Below are 15,007 nucleotides of genomic sequence, written 5' to 3' on the forward strand. Positions count from 1 at the left end.
GGCATTACTTCCATTCCACTTTATAGAAAAACCTGTCTTCCTGGCATTTTGAATTACATCATTCCAACTTCACCCCTTAGTGAGGAGTGGGTATGAAGGCTGGTGGGCAGCTTTATGGAGCAGAGGCAGCTAGGACATATCGTGCCAAACACTGATGTATATACATGGCTGCAATATAGCACGAGAAAGACTGAAAGAAGGAAAATAGTACTATCAGGGAAGGTGAGGAAAGACTCCAGTCCAGCCATTCCTCTGAGACATTCCACCCAACACAAAGTTTTCACTTGCAGGGCCTGCAAACTGTACCTGGTTCATGATGGAAAGTTTCCGCCCCAACCTGTTGTCTGGCAAGCGGAAGACCTTCCTCCTCATGCCATCTTCCGACTCTGACTTAAACACCTTCTCAACATCTCCCTTCTCTTCTCCTTCCGACAGCTCCTTCTGCTTCCGCTTCTTCCTCCTGTTCCGCCTCTCCTTGGCACTCTTAGAGCTGAGCTTGGAGATCTCGGAAGAGCTCTGGGACATCCTTCCTCCGCCATCCTCTTCCACAGCATCTTCTGAGACTGTCCCTGCTGAAGTGGCCATGGCCGCAGCCTGCAGTGGGGGGCGGGGGGAGGAGTAGGAAGAACCAAGATAACCAAATTGTAGCACCTTGCATGAATTCCTTCCAGCCTCTAAACAATGTGATTAATTAGACTCTAGCCATGGAGAGAACAGCAAACTCTCCAATTTCCAATGGAACACAGATTGGATTATGTGTTTATTATTAGGATTACATTAGCCTGTGCTCTCTATAAAATGAGAAAGCACAATATGGTGGGGCACGTTAGGGAATAACCTGAGCTTCCTCCTGTTGCTTTTTCAGCTGTTCCAACATGGCCTTGAATTCTGCCTCCTTCTGCTCCGCCTCTTCCAGTGTCGCCTGGTTTTGTTCTTCATAGGCCATGGCCACCACAGCCAAAATCAAGTTTACCAGGTAGAACGACCCAACGAAAATAACCAGGACGAAAAAGATCATGTAGGTTTTTCCCGCTGCTCGCAAAGTCTGCGAAGAAAAAGAGGTCATTGTGAGGTTTCCTATTTTGGTCGCTGAACCCAAGATTGGTTTGTGGCATGTTAGTTGTTAGAAGGCCACTTGAGGTGCTGGGAACCCAGTGCTGGGAACCCCATAAGGCAAGCAGAAACCCAGGGGGTGTTGAGAGAACCTTTTACCAAGCAAAAGGTGATTTGAATTAAAGTACCCTCTTCCTCCTAGGTAAAGGTAAAGGACCCCTGGATGGTTAAGTCCATTCAAAGGTGACAATGGGGTTGCAGAGCTCATCTCGCTTTCAGGCAGAGGGAGCTGGTGTTTGTCCACAGACAGCTTTCTGGGTCATGTGGCCAGCATGACTATACCGCTTCTGGCACGACAGGACACCGTGACGGAAACCAGAGCACACGGAAATGCAAGTTTACCTTCCTGCCACAGCGATACCTATTTATCCACTTGCATTGGTGTGATTTCAAACTGCTAGGTTAGCAGAAGCTGGGACAGAGCAACGGGAGCTCACTCTGTCACGGGGATTCGAACCACCGACCTTCCGATCGGCAAGCCCAAGAGGCTCAGTGGTTTAGACCACAGCACCACCCTTGTCCTCTTATGTGCACGGGAAGGTATGACACCACTGCTCATGACCGATGCAGTGTCATGGCTGGCCAGCTATAGCACTATTATGTGAAAAGGTGTTTGTTTTTTTCTGAATGCTCTTTGATTCTGTATATGTTAACCGTAACATCTCTCCTGTCATTGCTTTCCTAAGCTGAAAAGACTGCAATCACTTTTTGCCTTTCCTAATAGGAATTCTCTCTCTCTTTTGATTCTTTAGAAATATTGGGGTAACCAGAATGGCAGCGTTTATGATGCTGCTGCAGTATGTATAGGAACATGGAAGTTCACGTATTGCTGGGCTGAAATATCTGCCCTAATTATTATTTTTGGCCCTTTGGTGGGGTAGTGTGAGGCAGAAAGGGTAGGAAAAGAACAAAGTACTTTTGTGGGAGGGTAAAATCTATTCATAATTGGTGGCAAGAAACTCCCCATTAAGAGAAGAGCCATAATGGCTGGTACTAATTGTCCTCTGACACAATGGTAATAATTTCCTACCTATTTGTTGGTTTGTTTATTGCCTTTATATCCCACCATTCCTCAAGGTGGAATACATGTTCCTCTTCCTGCCCATTTTATTTTCACAACAATCCCGCAAGGTTAGTTAGGTTCAGAAACTGAGACTAGCCCAAGCTCACCCAATGAGTTTCATGACTGAGCAGGGATTTGAACCCTAGTGTTCCAACTCCTAGTCCAATGCTCTAACCACTACACCACGCTGACACTTTACCTTACAATGTAACATTATTCCCATGGGCCTGAAGGAAGGGGGGAAGACAGCTGTTCCATTTGGCCAGTTAAAGGGAAATAACCTCTGCCGCATCTTCTCAAAATGGTAAGCCTTCCCCCCTGCCCCACCACTCTCTGAAAATGTAAAAATTACCCCCCCCCAAAAGAGCCCTGCAAAATATGGGGTGGGTGGTTTATGATTCCAAACTTACAACAAAGCAACACAAAGCAGTCCTTGTGTACAGAGGGAGTATCAGTTTCCTGCCTCCTTTCTCCATCTCTGTGTATCTTTTTTTTTTTTTTTTTTTAAATAACCCACATGTTCCAATCTACAACAGGAAGGTATCAGTTCAACTATTTTCGCTTTAGGTGCAAAAATGTCTAAGACCGGATATTTCAACACTGCATATAATATTCTATCCCTTCCCTGAAAACCCTGCTGCCATACCTATGGTCCCTTCCCTTCCACTCATTTGCACTTTTGTGAGCAACACCATGCATATGTTTTCTATCCATCAGCACAGGACAAAGGGAATCTACAAAGCTGTAGCGCAGGCAGATCCAGCTCCCAAGAGACTGTGATCTACTCCCAGTATAAAAAAACTGGTGGTGATCTACTCATTGTCATTGGAGGGAGGAGGAGTGTGCATGGGGTAGGTGGATTGCCCAGAGTTGTTGAGCATTTTTGGGGAGGATTGCATAGAGTTTTTAAGCTTCCCACCCCCATAACTTTTTGTACACGATAAGGATCCCGTGATCTACCAGGATCAGCTGGAGATCTACTGGTTGGACACCCCTGCTATAGCACATTGGTGTCAGGAACTGGGCAGAGGAGGAATGGCGGAGACCGCCTCCCCAACCTGACCCTTCCAGGGAGGAGGAAGATGAAGACAGTATAGATTTACAACAAGGGGTTTGAGGGAGGTCACAGCTCAGAGGCAGATGAGGAAAAAAGTTGGGAAATAATGGGAGAGGAGGAGGCAGAACCAGAACAACACCTGACTGACACGTTGTCATTAGAAAGCATCCCAGACCCTCCATCTCCCAGAACCCGGTGAGCCTTAAAAAAGGAGAGCAAAGACCTCAAAGACAAAGCACCCGTAGAACTAATGAATGAGGAAGTGGGAGAGATTGGGGGGGGGGGTAGAGATTCACTTGAGACAACGCCATTATCCAAGAGTTAGCTGGGTTCTATAGCCTCTCTCTGTAAAGATTGACATAAAAAAGGACGGTAATAATTTTTCCTTGTCTTTACACTTTCCTGGGCAACTAGCCGGGAGCCACTGACAGCACCCTGACAATTGGGCTGGGCTGGTGTAGATGGTTCTGCATTCCCTATGTGTGTTGGTATTCTTTGTTTAGTCATGGCACACACAAACTTGCAGTCTCCTGGAGAAGGGAACACGGCCACTTTGATGGTCCTTCCATTCTGCTGCTGCCCTGTTGCTGTGAGCTAAACCATGGTTTGGCTCAGTGTGTCATTTGAACCTAGGCTCGTGGTTTGCCTTGCTCCAGACACCCCACAAGCTGTAACCAAGGTTTGTTCTTGGCTTACGGCTTGTGGTTTGTACGACGGTGACAAACCACAAACGCAGATTCGGATGACATGCAAACCATAATTTAGCTCCCAGCAGTGGGACTGGAGAAGCAGAGCTGCTGCAGTCTCCTCTCTGGGAGGCCATACGACTGGGTATTTGAGTTAAGCCATAGTTTGGCTTAGTGTCACATTCAAGCTGAGCCAGTGCAAGGAATGCTTTGTACTCAGCCGAATCACAGCTGCTGTTTTGATGCTAATTCATTTGACGCCAGAAAATGCTTCTGTCATTTTTCACAGACATAATTACATACAACTGCGCCTTTCATTTTTTTTGCAGACCGCTAGGTGGCCCCTGATGCAGGCCGAAGGAGACTCTTCACACATAAGTAAAGGATAGGAGATGTCATACTTACTAACTGATACAAGTTTTCCCAGAAATCCTGAGTCATGAGGCGAAATAAGGCCAGGAAAGCCCAACTGAAGGTATCAAAGCTGGTGTAGCCATAGTTTGGATTCCTCCCTGCTTTCATGCATGTAAAGCCCTCGGGGCATTGGCTGCAGACAAGATGGAAGAAATTTAAGCTAGTTGGCATGGTAGGAGCTATTAGATCAGAAAGAGGAAGGCTCACAGTGAATGCTTTCGCTGCCCCCAATTCAACAGTCTGCTTTCAGCAAGCCTGGTGTTACTACTGTATTGTGTTGGTTCCTTACTTGAATTGTAAAAGTTTCTCATTTAAACTCTTTTACCTTCCATCTTTGGGGGGGGCATGTTATTAAAGATTTCTTGGTTTACAAAAGTATGTGCAGTGTCTCTATTTTCAAGTTACATTTTCTGAAAGCCAGTTTCATTTGTTGAGACATTAGGGTTACATTAGGAAGAAAAGGGGGTGGGAAGAGGTGGAGTTGAGAGTGGTGAGTGGGGGTAGAGTGGGGGTTGGGATGTTTCTAATTTTACTTAATGTATGTGTGGGGTTTTGTGTCAGTGTCGTTTTTGCAGGTTCTCTTTGCTATTCGCTTGTGCTCCTTTGGTGGTGAGAGAATTTGGGGTTGGCCTAGGGTGTGTTTTCTTGTTTGTGATTGGCTGTGATGAACTTAGTTTTCATGTGTGAGTGGGGTGGGTGGGTGTTTTTGAGTCAGGTTAGCCATATTGATTCGTATACTGTTGGTGGATTCTTGTCGTTGTCTTGTTGGACTGTGTATGTGATAAAGGGGAGCCATACCAGGGTGAAGGCATCTTCTTCTATTTGTCCCCATGTCAGTTTCAGTTTATTGGTTAATTTTTCTAGTAAGGCTGTTTCCCATACTATTTGGTACCATTGGTCCCTGCTTACTCCTGATAGATCTCTCCAGTGTCTGGTTATGATGCTTCTGGCTGCTGAGAGTAGGTGGGTTATGAGTTCTTTGTGATGTGAGTGGACATTATTGTCTTTGAAGATGTTTAGTAGGGCCAATTCTGGAGTGATTTCTAATACGTGCTTAGTTATTTTACATATTTCTCGTATGGCTGTTGTCCAGAATGGTTGGATTTTTGGGCATTCCCACCACATGTGGAGGTATGTGTCTGTGGAGGTGCACCCTCTCCAGCATTTTGGTGAGTTCCTGGGCATATTAGCACTAATTTTAAACTCTTTTACCTGAATTAAATGTATATTGTTGTCGGAACTTGCACTGGAAACCTTACAGTGGAAACCTTACAGTGAAGGGCAGGTCAGAAATCCCATATTAAGTAAAACAAATGTGTGATGGAAGAGTAGACTTTCTGTATGACTTTCTTTACATCCATGGAATAATTTTATTACAAGAGTGATTCATTCACCCATATACAGTCCCATCTGTGCAATTCATAGGCAAGTACACAAATGTAGCACACAAATGTGAATTTCTGGAATGCTAAAACAAAACACAAACTTGAATTGAACTGGCAGCTTCCACAGCAAAAATCAAGAGTTCACAATAGAAGCAGTTTTGATTGCACTTGCCTCTGCATAAATATTGCATAATTGTTCTGCAAGTGTTAACCTGCATATTCTCCAGCAAACAACCACATAGCAAGGCATTCAACCAGTGTGGTTCATATATGGAATATTGCAGTTTAAGATGCACAGGAATGGGTACATCAGTCAGGATTGGTTCTGCTGGTGCATCTGTGCAGCCCTGACCTTGCATTCTGCCTTGCCCGCTTCCTTTCTGTTGGTTATTGCTGCAGCTCTGCCCTACAGGTTGAGCCACTCCTGGTATCAGCACTGACCTATCAATGCTGATGTGCTCACATGGTGGAAAATTAGGACTGTAGACACCCCTCCCCCAAGCTTGTAATACATCCTCACATTTTAATAGGCTAAAAATCAATATATGTAGGAATGATTATACCACTTTGCCTGAGTTGGGGCAGTTATAACAATCTGGATCGGGCCTAACACGTATTGTTCCCTGTTCCAACGCTGAAGTCCATTGTGTGACTCTTAAGTGGACTTGGGTGAAAAAAGAAGGTAGAGTCCAAGTCCTGTATCATGTATAAGCTCTGTGCACATCTGCATGTCTGCTTAATGTATGCTTTAAGTAAGATACAGTAGGCGTCTCCATTAAGAAAAAGTTAAATAGTCAGGAAGACTTAAGGTGACAAGGTACCAGGTAAACCAATTGCTTTACAAATGAATTTATTTAAGTACTTTTGGAGTGTAATCCATACCTATTGACTTTTTCTCTCTTTCAAAAGTAGTTTGTCAAATTGAGAGAGACAGAGATAATCTGAATTGAGAACTTACCCTGCGTCAGAGCTGTTACCGCACAACAAAGGATCAAGAAACCCAGGTAATGTGTAAAAATTGGCTACAGAAGGTACGGGGGAGGAAGAAAAATAGAAGAAGGAGAAGAAGAGGAGGAAGAGGAAGAAGAAGAAACAAGAGCACAGTCAGTTAATGTGATCCACAAGCTGGGATATTAGCATTTCACAACCACAGTACCATGAGTGCAAGGTCATTTGGGACTTTACTATTTCACAGCGCAGGTGTTTGGGTAGGGAGGGCAGTTGTCATATGATTGAATTATCCTCCCACTTTGCAGAGTATAATTCTGACACTCTGTATGCTAGTGCGATGACAACCTCTTATGTCAATTGCTACATGAGGCAGGTTTATTCTCTTACAGGGATATGGAATTCCTAAGTATTTCCCCCCAAAACCAATACTTTGTAAAGTCATTATTGAGACTTTAATTTTTTAAACAAACAAACAAACAAACAAACACCCTTTGCAAAACTGAACAAAAGATTATAAATATGAGAAGAAGAAGAAGAAGAAGAAGAAGAAGAAGAAGAGTTTGGATTTGAGATCCCGCCTTTCACTCCCTTTAAGGAGCCTCAAAGCGGCTAACAGTCTCCTTTCCCTTCCTCCCCCACAACAAACACTCTGTGAGGTGAGTGGGGCCGAGAGACTTCAAAGAAGTGTGACTGGCCCAAGGTCACCCAGCAGCTGCATGTGGAGGAGCGGAGACGCGAACCCGGTTCACCAGATTACGAGACTACCGCTCTTAACCACTACACCACACTGGCTCTCATGAGGCCCAATTCATAATAAACACTGGGGAGCAGTCTGCAGGGCAGGTTTTTTGAACAGATAATAAAAAAGGACTCTACACAGAACCAGATTTTAAGTATCATGGCAAAAGCACAGGGGCTTTTCTATGAAAGGAAAAGAGGGAAGCATACAGTGCAAAAGAGAAATACTGGTCAAAATAAACACCTTTCCTCCAGAGAAGAACCATTTCTGGCTTTAGTAACATTTTAAGTCATGATGGTTAACCCAGCAAATCTCACAGCCATAATTATTTAGACAGAATTGTGCCAGGAAAAAAACAGCCGCACACACTTACAAACATTGTTGGTGTATTCTTCCCAGTCAAAGCCCTTGGTGCCATTTTCCAGGTAGGTCTCATTGAGATCAATGGGCCAGATGACACACTTGTTCCTTAGATTCCCCATGAACAGCTGTAGCCCAATTAAAGCAAATACGCTGAGGCAAAACACTGTCAAAATCATCACATCTGACAGCTTCTTCACAGACTGGATCAGGGCTCCCACGATGGTCTTCAGGCCTGAGGAAAGGGAAAGCAGTCTTGGAATTCCTGTGGAATCTTAGGAAAAGTAGCTACCTATGGGCTACATACTACATTTTCTTGACAACAGGGAAGTCAAGGAGTATTTTGCTATGGTCCTCTGCCCACCCATTCCACAATAAGTTGACTGTATTGCCTTCTGAACCTTATTTACCGGATTCATACTCCTCACTATACAGGTATCGGGAATGTAAGTGGTTCATTAAACAGGGACATGTGCAGTTCCCTGGCCTGAGGGGAAATTTTTCCTAGCTTAAGGTGAGGCTGAAGGTTGGGTTACGTTAAGGGGATAGCACACAGTTAATTCACTGTCCCTGAACACAAACATCTAGTGAAGGCAGCTAGAGTTTGTGCAACTCGCTGATTTCATATGGTACCCTCACATGAAAGGGAAAATAAATTTTAAGAAAATGTCGAGCTGGGTACACTCAGTCTGCATTGCTGTGTCCCCATTCTTTCAGAATTTCCCTAATATTATATACCGATAAGAACAGCCGATTCAAAATCTTTCTCCCCCCCACTGTACAGAAATTAAAAACAACACAAACCATATCCTTTTCACAGTTGTGGAAACTTTGAAACTATTCTCTGGTGGGGCATTTTGACTTTTTTGTGTGTCTTAAAAAACAGGGAGGGTAGATCTTAGTAAAAAAAATAAAAACCAGCTGTTCCCAGTCCTAACCCTGGACTCCTGATTCAAATCCTTACTTGGCCACCAAAGTTCACTGGAGGACTTTGGAATAATCACTGCCTCTCAGGGTAACCTATCACATGTTGCTGTGGGGAGGATAAATTGGATTCACCCAGTGAGTTTCATGGCTGAGCAGTGATTTGAACCCTGGTCTCTTAGGTCCCAGTCCAACATTCTAACCACTATACCAAACTAGTTCTCACTTATTCATTATCACTGCTCTATTTCCAGCAAACATTGCTCTGAACCATTAAGGGGGGAAAAGCATAATCTTCCATAAAGATAAAATCAGTTTATGATAACGAACAAGGAAAATCTTTGAAATACACTCTGTGCTCTGCCTCTTCTATGTGAAGCTTCAAGCGACATCTTTGCAAGATACAGCAAAGCACATCTACTATGAGAGCTTAGATTATAACTCAAAAGTAGAGCGTCTTTTATTGTGGGTCACAAGTTGTGATGAAAGCAAGCTTTGTCTTGTTCATGAATATACCCAAATAGGCTTGGTACTTTGATGTTTTCAGTGTGGGGATACCAATGGGGTTAAATGATGAAAGTATCACAAAAGATACCATAGCAGCAAGCAAGCATCGGAAGTATGAGGAGGAAGTTTCAAAGAACAACATATAACATGACTCCACAATCTCAGGTACTGGGGGCGGGGGGGGATCAGCCATTCTCCTAAACTATGTGGTAATAGTTTCTTAACTTATCCTGTTAATAAAGCCTTCTTGGCTTGAATGCGCAGAAATTCAGATTATGAGGCTTTGTTCCATTATTTCCCAACAGCATCCAGAGCTTTGGGGGAACCCCTCGGAACAGATTTAAGGGGTGCACAGAGAGAAGGGAAAAGGGGGAGTCCAGTTGCTCAAGTGAAAATCATTGTGCTGATGGGACAACTTACAAGTGCTGGTAACACCAGCATGTGCCTATGCTTGGAGTCCCCATAAATTACCAATGGATGAACTAGATCAGAAACAGCACTGAAGAGCACATGGAACAACACGCCTGCTATAACCTTTCTGGGTGATTTGGTAATAACGCTAGAAGGATGAAGTCAGATAAAGAATGCACATTATTTTTTTGTTGTGGCCAGGCTTACACAAAATTCCCTGAATTAATCTAATGCATGGTGGATTCCATCAGCAGTGGTTCCTGGAAGAGATGTAAAATTTCTGGAAATTCTGAAACCATGGGTGGGAAACAGTTTCCCCCCCTCCCCTCCTGGGGGGGGGAGCTGAATTTTGGGGGGAAATGGAAACCAGCAAAATGAACACCAGCAACATCTGGAGAACCAAAGGTTCCACAGGCATGCTTTGCCCTTTCACACAGGTTTATTTCTCGATTTGATTTATTTCCAAACACAGAACAGTTTATTTCAGATGCTGCAAAAGATAAAGGAAAATGAATGGGCGAGAAGCAAGAGGAATCAGAGGGTGTGTTGTGCAAAGGCCTTGCCACCATGTTGCAGGAGGAATAAACTTGGCACAATCCCAAGCTGCATTCCTGGGCCAAATACCTACAGTAAATATGTTCTGAAAGTACCTTTCCTACATCAAGCCATAAGTAGGATCAAAAGTTAGCATAGGAATTTTTTAGGTTTTTTTGTCCAAATGCCTTCTTGAGCTCCCTCAGACTTCTCGGTTTATTTTGTTTCAAATGCTTCTATCTGTTTTCAATTGATCCATTTCTCCTAGTCAACATCATCAATGAACACCCTCCCAATCTTAACTCAACGGTTGTACAACACTGATTTTTAAAGTAACCCTAAGATGTGGTACAGTCAGCAACCTTCTAATCAAAGTAACCAGCTGCACTGTTTTCTCCCCAGCTAATACACCAGCCCATTTAACTCACTCTCCTTTCCTTTAATTTATGCCCATTAGTGGCATCTAATGAGCCATTAAATGTTCTGACTTATTAATTTCTTGCTCCCCTCAATCTACCACTTGATCCAAGCATTTCCAGACAATTTTATTACTCCCAGTTCTGAAATTTCAGCCATTTCCTGACTCAGAGCCCTGAGTCTCTTTCCCTCTCCAGCCCCTTGGTGCTTTCATGCAGCTGTAATTGATATTAACATCCCCCTCGTTGCTGCTTTCAAGCGTTCCCAAAGGGCTCCAGTTTATAAAGCTTTGGAAGGGGTGCTCATTCGTTCATTTTGTTCTAAGTTCATGACTCACCCCCTCCTCACTAAAGGCATTCCCACAAGTGACAATAAAGAGCACCTTCTGATCTATCCAGTGGGATTAAGGTATACAAATAAATAGCTTTTGTTGCAGTGTATTTTGCAAGCACGCTGTTTTGATACTCCAGTTCTGTGATGGATGCACATTTATGTCAAGCGCTCGATGCACTATTCCTGTCACTTGTAATATACATGAGGTATCTAACTTGGCCCTCCAGCTGCCATCATTCCCAAAGATCACCATACTTTATTTTATTGCAATCTGCATATGGGCCGCTCTTTTTTTGGACAGCTCAGAGCAGCTTGCAAAAAGCTCCTTGTAAGCCACAACCTAGGTATTGATCAGGTCCAAAATCCCTTAGCGGCAGCAATGCCACAATATCGGTGCCTCTCAGACCATTCACTCTCTGAACACGCTAGCTGAGACTGGTGGTATTTGGAGTGCACCAGCACTTGGAGGGCAGCAGGTTAGGGGTAGGCTGATATACAACGAGGAGGTGTAAGCAGCTGGATGAAAAGCAACAATTAAACTAAACGAAACCAGTTCGAAACCTATCTTTGTCTGGCATCCAATACATCAAAGTTGGTGCCACGCAAGCCTCCTTGGCGGAGAGTATTCCATAAGCAAGGCATCCCAATTGAGACGGCTGCCCCTCCAGTTGCTACCATTGGTGGTATGGGGGAGAATATCATTAGGCATACATAGAGGAATGGGGGAAAGAATTTGTGAAGATGTTGTGGAGAAGTCCTTTGCCACAAGGGCTAGAAGCACACCAAGAAGAAGAAGAGTTTGGATTTGATATCCCGCTTTATCACTACTCGAAGGAGTCTCAAAGCGGCTAACATTCTCCTTTCCCTTCCTCCCCCACTACAAACACTCTGTGAGGTGAGTGGGGCTGAGAGACTTCAGAGAAGTGTGACTAGCCCAAGGTCACCCAGCAGCTGCATGTGGAGGAGCGGAGACGCGAACCCGGTTCCCCAGATTGCGAGACTACCGCTCTTAACCACTACACCACACTGGCTCTCCAAGAATTTGACAATCCCAGAGTGTAATGTCTGGCCAGAAGAATCATTCCAGTGGATATACCCTGGTTCTGAATAAACACACCCGATGGCAACCTTTTGGCTTGTGTGCGGCGCAGCTAAAGAAAGCATTGTCTTATCAATTCCTAGGTTTCTGGGAACATGTTGCACGTTATCACTATGGATTTTAGGACACACAAAACTCTACACTGGCATTTTGAAAGAACCAAATCTATACTGTGCCCCTTTAGGAGAGGTCAATCAATGTGGACTGCCTTTGAATACAGTCTACAACCTAGAGGACAATTACCTTGGACTACAGCAGCAGTATATGACTAATATAAATACCGTCAATGGAACAGAGGAGAACATAACCTTTCTAAAAGCGTTTTTCCAGTGAAGTGATCATAGAACTATTCATTGTGACTGAAACGCTCACTTCTGGGAAATGGGAAAAGGTTGATCTTACAAGTATTCAGCAGGCATTAGACAACGTGAAGCAAGCTGGATTATATGAGCCGGGCCCAAGCAAAGGCTGGAAATGTTACATCATGCACAGGATTCATATTCCAAGGCTAAGCAAAGCACATATGCTTCGATCCCAAATGTTTCCAAACATTTCCTCAAGCGAACATCGTGATTACATAACCAGAAAGGCCCACTTTTGCCGGCTTGTTTGCATGCTCTAGACCTCGGTTAACCCATTTCAGCAAGACATTAACTTACAGTGCATTTAACATATTTCTGCGTACACCTACCCACCCAAAACTATGTTAACACATGAGGCGGAGGGATTAAGCTCATTATTTTTAAACAAAGGAAAAGAGCTGCTTCATATGTTACATTGGGCTGCCTTTCCATTTCCATTAATCCACGAAAATGTGTTTTGGACCACAGAAGTCGCTGCTGCAAAGAATGGGTTACTAGGGTTTTAGCCCACTCAGTGGGTTATCTGCAGAGTTCCCATGAATAAATGAGTTGCACGAGCCTAAATTTTTTTTTGGGGGGGGGGGCGGCGCAATGTAACGTGTGACACAGTCCAAAATCACATAAAATATCTGGGGCAAAGCAGCCATCTGAAAGGAACAATCATATCCCAAGCAGACATCCTAGTCACTGTGGCAATCATCTTCATGAAAGGTTGCTTCCCACAGCAGAGATAAATGCAATGCAGGAAGACATATGTTTACTGTGTGGAAGTGTGATATGACTGGCTTTCATTATATCATAAGAAGACCAATCTGGATGCCAAATCAGGTACTCTTGGTCTACCTACGGGACCACCTCTCCTGGTATGCCCCACGGAGAGCCTCAAGGTCCATAAATAGCAACACCCTAGAGGTCCCGGGCCCTAAGGAAGTTAGATTAGCCTCAACCAGAGCCAGGGCCTTTTCAACACTGGCTCCAGCCTGGTGGAACGCTCTGCCTCATGAGACCAGGGCCCTGCAGGATCTGATTTCTTTCCGCAGGGCCTGTAAGATAGAGTTGTTCCGCCTGGCCTTTGGCTTGGAGCCAATTTGATTCCCTCCACCTCTTTCTTTTTTTCTTTTCCTTTCTCCTCCTGCGATGAGGCTACATTTTAATATTTTAACGTTTCAATATTTTAATGTTGTATTTTAATTTTGTTTTTAACTTGTATTCATTCAACTTGTTTTTATTATTGCTTGTTAGCCGCCTTGAGCCTGGCCTTGGCTGGGGAGGGCGGGGTATAAATAAAAATTATTATTATTATTATTATTATTATTAAACACTCATGCCTGAATTCCACAAATTATGGCACATGTGGGTTACTCCCTAGATGTAGGCACAACTGTACAGGGGAGGGAAAGACCAGGGATGTTTTTCAGAGAAGCAGTGATGATGCCATCACTTGGCAAGTGAATAAAGTGATAACGAGCCTTTCAAGTTTGTTTGTTAGCATGGGTAGCAAACTAAGGCCTGGGGGCCGGATCCGGCCTAATCACCTTCTCAATCCGGTTCAAAGACGGTCCGGAAATCAGCGTGTTTTTACATGAGTAGAATGTGTGCTTTTATTTAAAATGCACCTCTGGGTTATTTGTGGGGCCTGCCTGGTGTTTTTACATGAGTAGAATATGTGCTTTTATTTAAAATGCACCTCTGGGTTATTTGTGGGGCATAGGAATTCATTCACCCCCCCCCAAAATATAGTCCAGCCCCCCACAAGGTCTGAGGGACCATGGACCGGCCCCCTGCTGAAAAAGTTTGCAGACCTCTGGATTAGCGGAAGTCAGAGAATGCCCAAGAGAATGCAGGCTATTTCATTTTTTTAACGGGTTCCAACTTCACGCTAACAGTTTAAATGAGTTGCACTTGCAATTGTTTGCACTTGCAATTAAAAAGTTGCCCTTCAGCTGACTGAAGCTCTTTTGTTTTGAAAGCAGAAACACAAAAAAGCATGTGTTTTAAGAAGTTGAAGCTATGCGGTCAGTGGTACAGCACCACCGAGCTCAGTGGAGCTCACTTCCAGGAAACTAAGCATAGTCATGCTGATCCTAATAAACTGGGGGTTATGCTGTGTACTGCTGCTATGTGTGTGTGCAATTGTAAAATGGATCAACACAGCTGCATTTTTTTTTTTTTTTATTCTTCTCGGGACTGTCTTATGGGAGCTGCCATGCTAAGCTCCCTCACTTCAAAATTTACATATTTAAAAAGACAAGCAGTTTCGCAATGTCACCTAGTGCCATAACTGGCAACAACTGATACTTTCGTTGTATACAGACAAACCTCCCTTTTTTCTAAAAAATAAGTATAACCATGCAATTTGCACAGCGTGGGTGATGTTGGGAAATATTGTTGCAGAGTCCTCAACTGGTCTGGGTTTGAGATTTCATGGGCTATGTCCAAGTTCCCAAAAGTCGAAATGACAATGTGTAGGAGTTCTGAAAGGGAAATTTAAGTTCTTTGTTTCGCACCAGTTATAGTACTTAGGGGAATTGACTGAAGTGCATTATTGCTGTATTGCTGTATCTGTCTGTTTACACTGTTGTAAACACTACACTTCATGCAGAATGCAAGGCCTATCAAAAATGTGCCAGGGCCATTTTTGAAAAGGCAAGT

The 15,007-nt window shown here is 43.8% G+C and overlaps 1 protein-coding gene and 1 long non-coding RNA gene across 2 annotated transcripts in view; both read right to left on the bottom strand.

The window, feature by feature from the left end:
- LOC308471240 overlaps positions 1-15,007 on the bottom strand; it is a 213,737-nt gene that overhangs the window by 51,674 nt on the left and 147,056 nt on the right. The gene's annotated exons all lie outside the window — the stretch shown is intronic.
- The window catches only part of SCN8A (sodium voltage-gated channel alpha subunit 8), a 109,974-nt gene that overhangs the window by 51,674 nt on the left and 43,293 nt on the right, over positions 1-15,007 (bottom strand). The window contains exons 7-11 of the mRNA XM_080994336.1: positions 7,782-8,003; positions 6,677-6,740; positions 4,325-4,466; positions 839-1,045; positions 307-594 (exon numbers count right to left, since the gene is read on the bottom strand). Coding sequence (XP_080850462.1) covers positions 307-594; positions 839-1,045; positions 4,325-4,466; positions 6,677-6,740; positions 7,782-8,003 — 923 coding nt within the window. The remainder of the gene's footprint in view (positions 1-306; positions 595-838; positions 1,046-4,324; positions 4,467-6,676; positions 6,741-7,781; positions 8,004-15,007) is intronic.

This window comes from Podarcis pityusensis (genome assembly GCF_964106645.2).
Source record: "Podarcis pityusensis genome assembly, chromosome: 2".
Classification (NCBI taxonomy): domain Eukaryota; kingdom Metazoa; phylum Chordata; class Lepidosauria; order Squamata; family Lacertidae; genus Podarcis; species Podarcis pityusensis.